Raw genomic sequence first — 16,619 nt, forward strand, 5'->3', positions numbered from 1 at the left:
CGACCACTGCAAAATTCATTAAGTACTAAGTCTGCATTCCCAGAAAAAAAATAAGGAAAGAGAGCACCTCACCTCTGGTCTATGTTTCCGTCGGCTCCGCAAGGGGCACGTTGGAATGGGGCTCAAGAACACATCGTCGTCGTCACACTCAGTAGTGCGGCATGAAGACACTTGGGCTTCTTCCGCGCTGCCTTCCAAGGGCTTTTTTGGCTCTGAAGAGGGCTCTGGTGTTTCAGTGGCATGAGTACTGCTAACATCGGCTGACATCGGCTGCTGGCTGGGTTGAGGTGTCATTGACTGCACTGTCGTAGGCATCGCTGTCAAAGTGGCTGTCGGCATGCTTCTTGGCACGCCTGTTGGCATGCCTGCTGGTGGTGCTGTCGTCAGCACGGCTGTCGGCACGGCTGTCGGAATGGGTTGGGGCATAGCTGTCAATACAGACGTATGTACAGTTGTGTGCATGGCTGCCTGTACAACAGGCTTCACATCCTCTTGTTTATAAACTGGCTCAGTTTTTATTTTGTTCACAACCAGCGGTGGCGAGTCAGGCACACACACCACTTCGTGGCCATAGCTTGCTGGCGACTGCGCCAATACTGATGCCGGAGAATGGGCCAACCCCCTGTGTGGCGAGTGGCTGTCGACAAAGCTGCACATGTCTTTGTCCGGCTTCTCTTCTTCCTCGTCAAATGCATCGCTGATGGCGGCAAACACGTCCTCGTGTTGGTGCGAGTCTCCGTACGACATACCCCCCTGCAAGTCGTCGGGCGAAGACACGAGGGAGTTCCGAGACGACGCTACCAGCCCCTGCAGCTGCTCGAAAGAGGGCAATGGTTCGAGTCCTGGGTCAGAGCCAACCCTGGACGTGCGCCGAGGTCCCAGCAAGAGGTCGGCGAGCAGACCGCTGCTTTCGAAGGCCAAGTGGTCAGAGTCCGAGTGGCGTCGACGCTCGTTGCTGTTGGCGCTCGTCAACGAAGGGCGGGATGGTCGCACGGCCCACATGTTGAGAGGTGGCAGCAGAGGTGCCGCGGAACGCTGCTGTTGCCGCTGGCCGGACGACACGACGACTTCATCCGGCTGCAAGATGTGCATGCTTTGCCTCGTCACCACTGGGGCCTGCTCCACAACTGACTGACAAGTCTCTTGCAGTGCCTGCAAATAAAGAACAAGAATGATCAAAGCTTATTTAAATTCCTAAGGTTCTCAGCAATGAAAGCATCCTTTAGTACTGAAAAAACATTTTTCCAGAATGGTGAAAATGTCAGCTGTAATTTTACTAAGTTCTAAGAACCTCATCCACGCCTCTCTCATTTTCATGGTGACAGTTTCCACAAAGGGTAGCACTGAATTCCACTCCTCAAGTCTCGGTATATACGAAGACCACCTACCTGGCCGGCGAACATGGCAGCGCTCTGGCTGGCACTGGTGGTGGTTGGCGGTGGCTGGTGCAGCCGCATGTGCCGCTCTAGTTCCGACAGGCTGGCGAGCTTCTGATGGCAGAGGCTGCAGATACATTCAGGCTCGGCCGCCAGCGGCATGCTCTCCAACGCAGAAGACTGTAGACTGCTGCCTCTGCTGGGGTTTGGTGGCTCATTCATTGCGTCAACCGGGAAGGAGACCTACGATGCCAGTCACACCCACTCTTCAGTTTCTACTCACCACAATGATCTAATCATGACATACTCCGTTCCCTCCTTTGCATCGCTTGACTGCTAAGGGTAGCCCCACATTTTTCATATGCAAGTATCTTTCAACAAGACGCATTAATAATAAGCCTGGCAACACAGCAGCTGAAACCGCCGCTATGAACTAACCATAAAATACACTCTTCCCAAGAAACAACAAAACCTAAATCGTATGAAAAACTTTTTAATGTGATAGTATTAGCATCACAACATGGCGTTGCTAGTCATGAAATTTGATGACTGATTGAGGCTGATGCCACAGGGCTGATGTCACATAACTGAGTTTGCAAGTGCACTGGTCATGTGACGTGTTTTAAGCACTGTGGTGGGCTCGGTGGAATTTGACAGCTGCACTCGCCTGTGCGCAGGCGCGTCTAGGTAGGACTGAATGGAGACAGAATCAATGAGTGTTGTCTCTACTCTGGTAGAAAATCCCTGCAAGCTCAGAGGGCAATCACAAAATATTTCGTTCATGAGGGAGTATCAGTGGCCTACAGGCTCTACGTATACGGCAAGCAAGCAATGACCGAGCGAACGCAGACTAATGCTATTGCATTCTCAACATGTAATGTTATGAAGCGTCTCCTAAATGCATTCCATACTGTGAAAAACAACAAAAAAACAGTGGACCTTTGCCTGGGCCCAATTTTTTTTACATTTCTGGTCAACTCGAAACATTTTCTGATGTTCAAGTGACTTCAAATTAACAAGGTTTTACTATAATTTATCTAAGTATACTTCATAAAGAAAAAAAAACAGACACACACATTGGTCAATTAAATCTAAAAACAGGGACTCACTGCAACGCTGCAAAACAGTCACCACACCATGTCACTGATAACCCCTCCTCTCTGAATAAAAAGCTCGCAGCAATTTCCAAGCAGTAATGCTAGTTATAATGCTACTTTAACCATGTTTACAGCAAGAAATAGGAAGGGTGAAACACATTAAACCAATTCCACTGCCCCTACTGCAAACCGCTTCCAACTAGCGTGTTGGAAGTGTCCCAACCATTGATAGCACCTTTCGAGCTGCCACTAGATGTGGGTCAAAACACTGCTTGAAGTCCTTGTGAAGTAGAGTTAAAAATTACACAGCTCTGATCTGGACATCCCTCATATCCGCAAAAGATACATCCCGGGCACCTTCCTCCAAGCAGCCAGATGTCAAAGTGTGCACCCCGTCCTCTCCAGTACTGCCAAGTGCAATGCGCCCAGCCCACTGACCGTCTGCACAGACGACCACGTCTTGCTCGGCTCCAAGAGCTGCTGAAGCAAGGGAGGTCCTTCAGCCTGCGGTCGTGGAGGCGGTGGTGGGCGCGGAGAGGGCTGCCGCTGAGGGGGCGGCTGTTGCTGCACCGACACCTCCTGTTGCTGCTGTTGCTGCAATGTTGCAGATGCCACTGACGGCTGCACCGCTGTCGTGCTCTGCGCTTGCGGAGTCACGAGCAGGGGTCGCTGTTGGGTGGCCCACACAGAAGCACCGTCTTCGGCAGGAAATGCCACCAGCTGCAACTGCGGCGGTAGCGGGATGGCCTGCACCACAACAGGCACCACATTGATCTGACGGCGCTGGTACCAGACATGGCTCCAGACAATCGCAGAAACTAGGGGAGCACACTAGTATTAAAATGATGCATTTGCCAGGCAAAGCTAGGAAGACGCAGCACGGACGAAAGGTTGCCTAGAGAGTCCACAACACACATAGTCTGTTCAGTCAAACTGTGCATTGATGTTTTTGAGCAGTCATGGGTTGTTTTTCTTTTTACCTTGCAAATTTCGAGCTGAAACCAAGTCCCATTGCACAGAAGGCTACTGAATTTTCACTTCAAGCGATACTTCTGCAACTGAAACCTAGCATGAGCACAGAGGCGCCATGAAAACACAATGTTGTGTCCTCTTCACATTAATACCTCGCATGCGCTGCAGACCTCAAGGCAAGTGTGCCTGGAAAAAAATGCCTAGAACTTGAATTACATTGCACTTTTCAAATCCCAAGAGGCAATGCGAAAGTTCATTATACCGCCTCTACCTAGTTTTGTGGTTGTGTCCGAGTGAAGTAAGCTTCAGTGCCAGATCTGTAGTGAAAACTCAATTCAAACCTCGATAATTTGAATTTTCAATAATTCAAGCTGCATTGCTTGGTCCAGACAAACTACATAGAAGCCTATGCATAACAAAGCTCATTAATTCGAACACAAGTCGATTCTGCCATGAATAATTCAAACGATGCACCACAGCATTTGGGCGGCCTGGTGCCCGCAATATGGCCAAAGAAATGTCCCCGCGATGGGACGGCATAGTTACGAGGCTGCACGCCTTCAAAATTGAGAGTAAAGACAAAATCGAGTAAAACCATGGTAGAATGGCAGTTCCATGGTAAACAGGCGCCATATACTGGAGCAGCGACCGACGGCACCCAAGCATAGAAATTGGCGGCCATGGCGGCGGCTGCCTGCTCTCTCTTCCGAGTAACTTCCTAAACTTGTAACTAAATGCTCGTTAACGCACAAATATGAATAAGACTGACTGCAAATCATCTCGACAGACTATTTGCCATTTGCCAGTGCCATTAAGCACCGTGCAGTGAAGCCTCGCATGCGACATAGGCTGTTTTATTACGCTGCACCGTGAAGGCCCTTACCATTTCTGAGCAGTTCCACTTCAACGCCTCCCGAGTGTGTGCACATAATAAAGCATCAATGGGAACACGAAAAATGGTCATTGTTGCGCTGCTCTAGTCCCATGCCCAATTTTTTGCCAAATAAATTCACTGTAATGCAGGTGGTCCTTCAGTTTTTCCAAGGCCATTCAATAATTCGAACTTTGAACAATTCTAACTTTCTTCCCAGTTCTGTGCAGCCTGAATTATTGAGCTTTTACTCACCCTTGCAACATTCTGCTTACATACAAAAACGACAGGATATGTTGTGCACGCACCCAATGTAGACTGAGCATGCAAACATTCAATTTGATCGTCACAATCTTCCGGGCTAGTTGATATGATCCCTGCTGTGGATGTCAGCATGAACTTTGGGACGAGGAAGACACAGAACAAAACATTGCACCTGCTCTGCGTCTCCCTCGTCCCAAAGTTCATGCTGACATCCACAACAGGAATCTAACCTGATCGTGGCTGTCAATCTCCCCAAACCCAGCCCATGCCGTACTCCATACAGCCTCATTCGACATCACAGCAGCTGCTTCGACCCATAAATAGACACTACTGAACAGATGCATAGCAGGAAATGATCTCACAGTGTTGGAGCCTGTGGCAGACACTAAGTTCCACTGAGAAACAAAAATCCCACTGCAAAATGCAAGTTACTTGAAGCGCGGTATTCAAAGTAGGTTCCATGCCAAGTATGTTTCATTTATGATGTTTTGGAGCTTGTTTTGGATAATTGATATGATTTTTGGTCAATTGCCGTGAGAACCGTATCGAGATTCGATTATACACGCAAGTGCCATGCAAGCAACCCTACACCCTGCAACTGTTGAACTCCACAAGATGGACCCATAACTATTTTTGCAAAAGGCAGGGAGCAGTGTCTGGAGCTATGAAGGACTAGAGAAATGCAAGCTGTCATTTATTGAAATAAAAACGAGCTCACTGAGAGAGCGTTCTCGTACCTTAAAAGTTGGTTCCCCCACCTGGAAAGGCACCAGGGTGAGCGCCACAGAGGCATGGTGGTTCTCCTTGTGTCGCCGCAGGGAGCGGGCGTCACAGTAGCTCTTGTCACAGCCGTCAGCGTCACACTCGTACGGCTTCTTGTTGCGGTGGGTCAGCAGGTGGCCGTTGAGGTGGTCCTGCCGCTTGAACGCCTTCTGGCACTGGGTGCACACATACTTGCGCTCATCCGAATGGGTCAGCTTGTGCTTCGTGAGAGCGCTTGAGTTGCCAAACACCTGCGGCCACAAAGAAGAATGCGCTCCTTCAATCACTTGCTTCCAAGAAGCGAAGCCATTTGCGAAAGAAATGAGGTTAAAAACTGAGAGATACGCCAGCTGGATTGGCTATTTCAAATGCTGCACAGTCCACAATGGGTGCAATGTCAGCAAAAAGGGCACATATCATTTCTCGTGTTCTCAGGGTAAAGTAATCGCTGCAACACCTGGATCGGCAAGATGGGACACCCACTGTGGTCAAGACAAGAAGCTTTTTTGCCTTGACCACAGTAGTGGGGTCCCACCTTGCTATCCCACTGTTTGTCTTTCTTGAAGACAGACATGCAGTAGATAGGAAAAAAAGAAAAAAGAGTGGAAACAGTCTCAAAGTTGGATGATATCACAATTTGCTGTCTTTTTCGCATAATCCACAAACCAATCATAAACACAACGTCAAACGTGAAACCAGAGCAGCTCAGCCCTGTCGAGTCTGACGAGCCCCCGTACCTTGCCACAGACAGGGCAGGGCTGGGCGGAAGGGGCGCGTCCTCCGGTGGTGCCTGCTTTAGTAGGCATGGGACGCATGCCAGCGGCAGCTGACAGGGCTGGTGACAAGCGGCCCAAGTCCTTATCGGACGGGAGACCTACACACGGCAGACCCATGGTCGTTCCTGGTGAATCCGTGCTGCTGGCCACACCTGTGAATAACCAACCACTCCATGCTGTCAACTAGTCAACCTCTAACGCACAGTCATTGCATAATGAGAATTAGGTGCCACCATAATTTTTCTTTTCCCAGACTCACGCCTGCAAACCTCACCCTCGCGTTGCATTATATTCGGGTGAACACATTCCATAAAAAAGACAATGACCCTCTGGCCCATCCACCCTTCCATCAGTATGATGTTTCCTAGCTTTACTAAAGTGTAACATGCACCACGCGCCGCAAATCAACAGTCTACACGTTCAGTGCGCAACTGACCGGTGTCTGAGACATGCGTAGCTGCGCCAAAAGCCTGCGGCGGCGACAGCTGCAGTTCGCTGTCACCCAGCAGGTCAAAAGGTGAGGGGTCGGCCGGGGCCGTGGCTGGCCGAGGGGGAAGCCGCAGAAGCCCATCGAGAGAGCCAAAGGGCACCTCGAAACCTTCCTGAAGCACTTCATCCTCGCTGCAAAGAACGAAGAGAGCACACTGGCACTCAGAATCACATATGTCGTCATTAAATCTGGCTTCACGGCAGGCAGCCAGCTTTCACACTTTAGTCCGATAGGGCCAAAAAAAAAAAAAGAATTCTTGAAATCTCCACTTTGATTGGAACAAGCAAGAAATGTTATGCAACATGACAACACAAAACACACTGTCTAGCTCAACAGTTGTGTGAAGGTTCCCGCACAGACGAACGAGAATGTGCATTCATGAAGAGCTTGACAGCTTCTACTTTTCCACTTGCTTTCACAAGGCAAGCCTCACAGTAGTAGGGTAGATTTGTGATGAAAAAAAAAAAAAGCACAAATTTGGAACACGAAGGAGAAGGAAGACACCAGAAATGGTGGCTCGCAACTATGTTTTGATGAAAGGGTGAATGAATATACAGGCAGTCCCAAGTAACTTCAGTGAAGATTTCAAACAGGAACAGTGTTTTGGACATGAACTGAACCCGATGAATGACGTTCGCACTACTGCATCGAGAAACTCGGGCTATTCTTTATTTTCCCCTTGAAAAATTCATTTAGGTTCAATTACTTAACTTTTTAAACCCTGGCTGCAGACCTCTAAGCGCGATGAGCAAAGTTGTAGACAACATTCAGACACCCCTTATTAAATTGTTTCCAGCATGATATGTCTCAAGTATATTGCCTGCAAAATATGAAAGAAAAAAACGCGATCGGGCACTTGCACTTAACAACACTATGCTTCTCCCAAGCGTGTAGTGGATGAACAAGATCGGCTGCAGTATGACTGTGGCTACAGGGAAACAGCAAGGCGTTACTATGGATGTAGGTATTCAAGCCTCCAGGGGATGCAGCTGTCTGAACGCGGCCAAAACAATAAAGTATCCAAGACTGTAAAAGAAAAACAACTTTCCAATTCTACTCCAAAAGAAGGAAAGCCTGGCCAGCTGCCCTTTGCCCCCGTTTAATAATCTTGTTATGCCACAATGTTTCCTTGTTGACATGCGGTTGTGACATGTGCAGTTTGCAGTTGTTGCTGGGTGTACAGTCTATCCGACTTTTCACTAAGCCTTCGGTATCCAAAACTGTGAAAGAAAAACAACTTTCCGATTCTACTCCAAAAGAAGGAAAGCTTGGCCAGCTGCCCTTTGCCCCCGTTTAATAATCTTGTTATGCCACGTTTCCTTGTTCACATGCGGTTGCGACATGTGCAGTTTGCAGTTGTTGCTGGGTGTACAGTCTATCCGGCTTTTCACTAAGCCTTTGGTATCCAAAACTGTGAAAGAAAAACAACTTTCCGATTCTACTCCAAAAGAAGGAACGCTTGGCCAGCTGCCCTTTGCCCCCGTTTAATAACCTTGTTATGCCACAATGTTTCCTTGTTGACATGCGGTTGCGACATGTGCAGTTTGCAGTTGTTGCTGGGTGTACAGTCTATCCGGCTTTTCACTAAGCCTTCGGTATCCAAAACTGTGAAAGAAAAACAACTTTCCGATTCTACTCCGAAAGAAGGAAAGCTTGGCCAGCCGCCCTTTGCCCCCGTTTAATAGCCTTGTTATGCCACAATGTTTCTTTGTTGACATGCTGTTGCGACATGTGCAGTTTGCAGTTGTTGCTGGGTGAACAGTCCATCCGGCTTTTCACTAAGCCTTGGGTCGCAAGTTGTGGTGTCTTCCTTCTTGTGCTATTTCCTCACATCGTCGCTCTACTGAGTTGATCACACTCACCCATAGTTGATGGCACTGAGCATAGCATCACCAGCATGGTCGTACGCTCGGTTGGCCGGGGAAGAGGAACCCTTGGCGTGGTCCTTGGGGGAGAAGGATGCGGCCTCAGGGAACAGGTACAGGGCCTGCAAAGGAGACAAAGACTCCCCCTGAGCGGTCACAAAAGGGCGTGCTATATTTCACATGGCATGGCAGTGACACACAGTCAAACGACTCAATGGACAATGGCAAGCTTGTGCCCACAAAGGAGACATACTTGGCATACGCAGAGCTAACTGCTACCGTCATGGCAATCAGCTGAATGGCTTTACCCCGAAGCGAATCAAAGTATATTTGTGTGGCTACACAGCACGTGATATTTACAGGGAAACATGAAATTGCGAAGCCGGCTCTCAGCTTGAAAAGAGTAGGTTTCACTGCGAAGTGGAAAAAAAGAAGAGCTTGAAAGCAGGAACCTGAAGCTGCACTCCTCACTCTCAGTACGACCTGCCTTTCTCCGCGTTAGCCCTTCGACACAATATGTACACAACTGTGTACAAAGCTAACCCTGAGCTTCTTCCCAGGGCTTTCATACATCTAGCAATGATTTCTTTGGTTCAGTTGATTTTTTTGTCTTTCATTCAACAGATAAGTTGTCTTTTACATGACACTGCTTTACACTGTGCATCGCATCCACATATATCTCATCACTCTGCCGATCCGTTTCAGATAACTCGACCTATTGCTTGCACAGCAACTTTTCGCAATCTTTCTTTCCCCGAATTGTGGACTAGAATGCCCTTCCGCAAGAAATTTCCACAAAAACATTCGCATCTCCATTTCTTGAAGCCGTGAAAATCCATTTCCAAAGACAATGACCTGCACTTTTATTTTACTTTCCTTACATATCTGTAACCCCACCCCTTTACACCCTTAAAGACCTCCAGAAAAAGGTCTTTAAGAATATAATGTAAAGTGGAGTGAAGACACAGTGAACACAGCAAATAATATTTGTGAAACAATGAGGGAAATGGCACGTCGTCCACCATTTTTGTGTGCACAGCTTTTTTGATGATATCACCACCTTTTTTTTTTCCAATGTCAAGCATAATGTACACCTTAGAAATTGTTTCAGGATCCTTCAGTAGTTTGCCTGACAAGTCTCGCCGTTTCGATGCTGCCATTTCCATCAATTGTTAAATACTGCACGAAATTTGCCACATCTTTTTTTAAAACAGCACAAAATAATATTTTGTGCTGGAAAACTAACAAACTGTTTTCCTTAAGGCCTTAATATACTATTTGCACAGAAAAATATTTCTTGATGTAAACAAAAAAATTAAGGAAAGGTTTAACATGGCTAAACCTAACTAGACAAAGCTTTCGCACCACTCCGCAATATATGTCTGCGAACCTCTATGACACCACAGTCGGGTCTTGACGCCACGAATGTGTCGAGGGCATTTTGAAGGGGGGAGGTTATGCATAGTTAGTAGCCATTCAGCGACACTGTTCAGAACTGGCACTCCAGGCGTAACGGTGAATACTAATAGATATTACTAACGCTATGTAGCAGAACTTTAGCCTTGAGTAAACTGTCCTTACAATTCTAGATGACACAAAGATGTCGAGGGCATTTCGAAGGGGGGAGGTCCAAGGAGGCAAGCCAGATATAGGCAACGATGGTGGGGAAGAGACTGGAAGGATGTGTGGCATTGTATCGGGCAATGTTGTATATTTGTGGAGACATGCACCGGCACGAATGAAGTTTGACAGGCGTGTAAAGAAGGAGAAGAAGCAGGTCTGTGGTGTAGAAGAAGAAGTGAGTGCTACTGCCACACGTGCGAAGAAGTGGGCGGCGTAGAAGCCGCGTGCCACTAGGCACACTCAAGGCTATATGAAACACACACCGGCCAAGCTACAGAAGGGCGCAGTAAAGCTTTCTCTTTAAAAATCGCGTCTGAATGTTCTCTCCAAGTATGACACGTACTGTACATTTACGCTCAAGACAGGCTTACCAGTAAGCTAGCTGGCACATCAAGCCAGACCCAAAAAGCAAACTAAACAGCAAGGACAAACAAAAACAAACATAACGTCTGCATGTGCAGATATCATGATAATTCCGCGTTGCGGCCTAACGTGTAGAGTCCAATACCGTAAGCACAGGGTCATCTACTCTTAGTGCAAACACTGGTCATCATTCTCTTCAAAGCGCCATTACATCCGACATGACCATACATCGAAGCAAAATGGCCCAGAGGGAGGGCACAGCTCTCCACTTGGCTGCAATGCCTGGCCGGGTAGGATGCAATGGCCCTTTGAATAGAATGACCAGTGTTTGCACTAAGAGTGGACGACCCTGTATTATCTCGCACCAAAACATGCAGACATGAAGGAGCTGCACATCTGCACAAAGACTAAACAAGCATAAATGAAAATCGAATAAACAAACATGCAGGACTATGTACACAACATAGAAAACAATGTACTGCCATGAGCAAGAGTTAAGAGTGGTGCTGATCTTTACACCAGGAGTACATTGTCAGGCAGTGACCCCATGATGTACAGCACGGTCTGGAACTTGGATGGGAGGGGAAGCAAGGTATTTTACGTTAGCTCATGAGTTTCAGGAAATATGTTTAAATATGCAACAAAATAATTAAATGCATGAACAAAAAGCACTGCAATTTTCTTCGTCACCATGACTTAATCACTCTGGTATCGAGCATGGTGGAGAGGAGCAGACCTGCGAGTGGTCCCCGCCCACGAAGGAGGGCAGCCCGAAGGCCGAGAAGTCCACGGTCATGGCCGACTGGGGGGCCGGGGGAGAGGAGGAGGATGGGGGCGAAGAGGGCGCCTCCAGGCTGCTGGACATACCACCTCACCCGCAACCGCAGCAGCAGCCACCGCCCATCGCTGCTACCACAGCGCCCCCTGCATTGCGGCATGGCACACAGTCAGACCGAGGGTGAGAGGGGAAGGGACACGCACCCCACCACTGCCTGTGAGCCAATAGCAACGCTTGTTCTGGCCAGAGCCGATCTTTACCTCTGAATTTTGGCGGCTAGCTGCATGTTCTTCCTGAACACCATGCCAGCCTCTTTTCTGCCAGTATCCAAAGGCTCTGAAGGTGTGCAAGCAGAACAATGCCGGAAGATTGAACTCATACATGTATTGTCCTGACTGAACAAATGGCTTTAATCTCCATAACCGACTTTTCAGGGACATCGTCTTCCTTGAGAAAGCTCACAGTATTTGGTTACAGTGGAGTAGGAAACAGTGAGAAAGAAAGAGGTGCAAAGAAAGAAAAAAAAAGGGCAGTGTTGACGCTCGACTGCGATGAGGCAATGAGAGTAGTGCTTCCATACCGGGATATTAACTGCAACGTTTTCTGCAACCAAACTATAGGCTGGCCTAAATGGTTTACACAAACCCTCTCACCTAAGTCAGCCAGGAATAACATTTAAAGCAGCAAAATCAAAAGTGCTGTGAATATAGTATATGCTTTGAGAATAATGGCAGGCAAACAGCACTAAGCAGCAAGGTCTGACATTGGGAGGACAATAGAAGTTTGACACTTTTGTACCACAGTGCCAAGCTGTAATCACAAAAGGAATGTAACTGCTATCTGGTAAAAAACAAAATAAGAGCTTCACCGTCAACAGCCAATTCTGCAAGATGCACGCGTAAACATCCAAATTGGGCACAGACCTAACAAGCTAATACTGACAACACATCTTTTTCAGCAATATTGGGACAACATTTAATCCAATGGGGGAAAATTTTTTAAACACAAATATATCCCCGCCTTCTGTCGCTTGACAAGCGCAACAATGCCAGGCAGAGCCAGAGACTTAATTTTTGCTCATTTAGATAGAGATGTCTCCCTTAAAATGTTTTTCAAGGTCATCATGCTGCTCAAGATGTCCAAAGGGAGGCCAAGCTATAATGCTTTCGTGCTTGGTGCTTCCCTATCACGCAAACATGCAAGCTTTCACAAACAGTAAGCTAGAGACAAGCAGCTGGCTTGGGATGGATTTAAAGTGATGTTTTACTCAGTTCTATCTCATGGTTAAATTTGAAAAAGTATCAGTGCAGCACTGCTTACTGTCAGCGTACCAGCACTGCAATTTCACCGTGAAAGTTTTGTCACAAGACACGAATGAGATCAACGACACAGTGCCTTCTAAATTCAGCGTTAATAATTGCCAAATGCTATGAATATTACCTAATTAAAGTCATTTATCTCGACATGTACCCTGGAGAAAGCTCAAGAGACACAGTACGACAAGTATACCATGAGAACTGTGAAGCAAAAAACATTAAGCCCAGCATCATCTTCATTTACAATACCAATGCGCTTTAACTCTAACAACTAGCTCATGTTAATTTTTTTTTATTTAATTCAGAATAGAAGGTGAAAATGCTAATGAAAGAAGCATTGATTCACACATGTCTGCATCTGCATACTTTCTTACTCTGCAAAAAAAAAAAAAGAAAAGAAATGCCCTAATGTCGATAGGAACAATGAGCAATGGAAGCCGTTAGTTCAGAGAAACCAGCATAGAAATGTAGCTCATCAACAAGCCCCTCCTAGCACTATATCTTACTTAGGTGAAACATGGAAAACCCAGCTATATTATTGATTAAATGACAGGATTGAGAGAAGCATGCGTGGTCTTGTGGTCAGTAGTCTAAACAAATCCTCAAACCAACACCATCTCACCAGTATGTAGAAAAACCACAGACAAACTAGTTTCCAAAAATTTTATTCTCTCCTTTATTATTTTATTCCATAAAATTTGTTCAATCCTTTTGCGTCAAATAATTTTCATTTCAGGTAAAACTTTGAGCATTTATGACAATCATCTAGCAGTGTCGTTTCACACCAAGCCTGAAAAAGGACATTAAAAATTAACACTGTAGCAAGTCATCCGAACAACTCGTTTTTCTCGAGCATGTAATCAAAAATCTACTAACAATGTGTGGATGAGCACTAGCTTTGAATTCTGGGATTGAATTGTTTCAAGCTTATGTCCAGTGCAAAGCCTTTCATCATGCAAGCATACCATATTTTCCGCTGTATATATAAGACGTAGTTTGTGGTTCTTTACAAAATGTTCGGTAGTGCATGATACAACGATGAGTCTTATGCGAGTTTTTTTTTTTTTTTTTTTTTTTTGCATTTTGCGCAATGTTCCTTGGTGAACTTTGTCGGTAATGGTAGCGACGTCTGCGATCACAATATTTACAGTCGTTACAGTCTTCTAGAATTGTACAGCCGTCTCACTGGCAGAATGTAAAAAGGTGGAGACACCATGCTCCTGGCCCTTTCCACGCTGCCAAGACAAGCCAGATCGAGCCAACCCTCTTTTCCAGTTACGATTTACAAAAGTTTGGTGGCTATTGCATGTATGTTTTCTCTTTTTGCATGTGTTTTGCTGCATATACGTCAGAGCGCCCACGCACACTGACGATCAGCGCCTTGATTATTAGCGAAAAGAGGACGTCTAGGTGCAGTCTCGAAAAATCAGCGACCGCGTACAAAAAATGAAGCCTTTCAAGGCTTTGAGTAATAAGTGTTCTGCTCTCACTGAGCGAGAGTTTTTTTGCGCATGTGTTGCCTTTTTTTCTATTATTCCTACGCGCACGTAACATATTTTCTTCCAGGCACATAGCACACGATGGTCGAGTAAGCATATATAGTCAAGTCCTATCGTCCTAACCTAAATAAATTGAGGTGCGTCTTATATGCCAATTTTTTTGGGGTGAAAGCCTCTGAATATGAGGGGTGAATCTTATAAATAGGAAAAGATTGTAATCACAAGGATCAGAATGGAACACTTATTCAGTGCCATATAAGTGAAACCACACTTCCAGAGCTTGCAGATGATGTGATAGTAAATTGTTTTAGCAGGTTTTCTAACAGCACAGCAATTGATAGGTAAGCTGTAGGAAGTCAGCTACTTGCATGGTGGTACACTACTTGCTTCTCGAATGTTTGATAATCTGGCTTGTGTACATGTCTATCTCCTGTTTATCACCCACGATTGGCCATACGATGCTTAAAGCATAATAGCCATATGATTAATATATAATGCCTGTCTAGTCACAAGCTTTAAAACGTATTAATTCCTAGTATACGGAACATGTAGCAGTTAAAGTAGTCGACACATGCTGCTTCCAGTATAAGCGGAATCGATAAAATTTCACCTTAACCCAGTTTTTACAGCATACGATTGGGCACTGTTCTATGCTCTACCAGAGAAAAATTCTTATCACTGTACACCAGTGATTAAAATTAAAGGTGATACTTGATATAAGTAGAGCGCTACTGCTATAGTCTCGGAAATTATAAACGCTGTTTACACTGTGGGCTTCATTCAAGGTGAGCAGACTTACCAGTTCACAGCAAAGCAACAACCGCGAAACAATTTTCTGGCGAAAGAGAGTAAATGCAGCTTTCATAGTATAAGAGTTTCATTGAAATGCCTCTTTTCTGCTGTCTCCGCGCTCAGTTCTCGCGATTTAACGAAATTTCACAACCGGCACTATGAATATCCGCGCTGTGAATACGCTAATTTTCAACAAATAAACACAAAGAAACGCTTTTCGGAGACCACACAAACGGCACCCTTGGAGAGCTGATGAGGCTCGTGAACATGCCAGCAATTTTTTATGCACTCCGAAGTACCGGGAACGAGATCCAAGCACGCAAAGGAGTTTCCTGTCGACGGACGCGTGCCGACGGGAAAGCGATATTATTTCGCGCACCTGTCGGCTGCAAAATGCCCATGCAGCAGCCCCCCGCATAGAGATTCGTGACGAAGGCGCGCGTTTTTTCAGCGCGTTGCGCGGCTTCGCGTAAGCGCGCCCACAGTTCGTTCGCACATTTCAAGGTTAGCATTTTTCTTAGCGATCTGGCAGCTCGCTAGTGAGCCGTGCCGCACGGGATACGGTGCATACGGCGCGCTTGACGCAACCATGAAAGCGCCTAGCGACGACTGGCCATGCACCGCCGCGTAAATGCACGATACAGCACGCCCGTACCTGCACTTGCTCGGCGAGATTTCTCACGCCGAACGGCAGCGGCGCCACGAGAGATAGGAAATCGCGCAGCTGCGAGATCTTTTTTTGCCGAAGCCGCGCCGCTGCACGATAGAGCGCCCGTTCTGCGAATGCAGCCAGCTCGCAGGGCAGAGCTTTGCAACGAGCCGCCTGTTGCAATTGCAAGCTCGATGTGCCATGGCGCTTTTGCGTTTAGATCGGGAAGCTAACCTTGACGCTGAAGCACCAGCTCAGCGGCAGGAGCACGGACCACCCGCCCTCCAGAGAGCTTGCGGACCTCCGTGCAACTCGCGAGTGCGTCACGGCAGTGCTACTGAGTTTGTCGGGTGCATATCGCCGCTACACTCACTGGGGATGAATTGGCGTCCTCCGCGTGGGCAAGGGCGGTCTGCTAAGGAGATGCTTCGACGATTTCGTAGGCGCGGTGGCTTGTCAACTTTCCGCCATCGAGGTTACTGTAACTTTTCTTTTTCTTGCTCTGATTTTCTTTTCTCTCCTCTGCGTTGCATTTTGTGCGCACAACCTCCGAAAGACACGCTAACGCGCAAAACGAAAGAGTGCTCAAGCAGTTCAATTAGAAAATAACTTTGCCGCAATGACTATTGCTTATAAAAGCAACAGAGCACAAAAGACAATCATTTAATCGATTGTGTAGTGCTATGCTCTATATATTAGCCAATATGATCATTAACTCTGAATGCGCATTGCGGACGAGCACAGGATGCGTTTGGTCAAAATGTAGTCCGGCCACAGCTTCCATCCTTCCGTTCTGTGACAGCCGCGCGTTGCATACGCTGTTCTTGATGCCATGTGAACAAATTATAAGCAGTTTACCAACACGTTTGCAAGAAACAACGTAAACTAACGATATATCTCTCAGTTTTGTTGTCAGGCGATATCGAACAGTCTCTTGACGACGCTGTCCATGCAGTGAAGCCAACGTGTTTTTTAACCAGCCACTGCCGAGTGCGGTGCATTCACCACTGTCACCAGCAAGTCAATGATTGCGAAAGACTGAAAGCGACAGTGCATGGTACCAGGAAGAGATAGCCTATGCGATTAGAAGCTTAAAAGTAAGATAGCACATTTTGCCGACGTCAGC

The 16,619-nt window shown here is 46.7% G+C and overlaps 1 protein-coding gene across 1 annotated transcript in view; it reads right to left on the reverse strand.

Moving 5' to 3' along the window:
- Positions 1–16,042, reverse strand: part of LOC146173312 (uncharacterized) — a 29,201-nt gene extending 13,159 nt beyond the window's left edge. Inside the window, exons 1-9 of the mRNA XM_084583177.1 lie at positions 15,867–16,042; positions 11,196–11,383; positions 8,471–8,595; positions 6,555–6,739; positions 6,080–6,270; positions 5,339–5,593; positions 2,912–3,220; positions 1,389–1,619; positions 73–1,152 (exon numbers count right to left, since the gene is read on the reverse strand). Of these exons, the coding sequence (XP_084439303.1) occupies positions 73–1,152; positions 1,389–1,619; positions 2,912–3,220; positions 5,339–5,593; positions 6,080–6,270; positions 6,555–6,739; positions 8,471–8,595; positions 11,196–11,324 (2,505 nt within the window). The 5' untranslated portion in view covers positions 11,325–11,383; positions 15,867–16,042. The remainder of the gene's footprint in view (positions 1–72; positions 1,153–1,388; positions 1,620–2,911; positions 3,221–5,338; positions 5,594–6,079; positions 6,271–6,554; positions 6,740–8,470; positions 8,596–11,195; positions 11,384–15,866) is intronic.
- Between the last annotated feature and the right edge of the window lie 577 nt (positions 16,043–16,619).

This window comes from Amblyomma maculatum, chromosome 11, assembly GCF_055883805.1.
Source record: "Amblyomma maculatum isolate TAMU_Amacu chromosome 11, ASM5588380v1, whole genome shotgun sequence".
In the NCBI taxonomy this organism is placed as follows: domain Eukaryota; kingdom Metazoa; phylum Arthropoda; class Arachnida; order Ixodida; family Ixodidae; genus Amblyomma; species Amblyomma maculatum.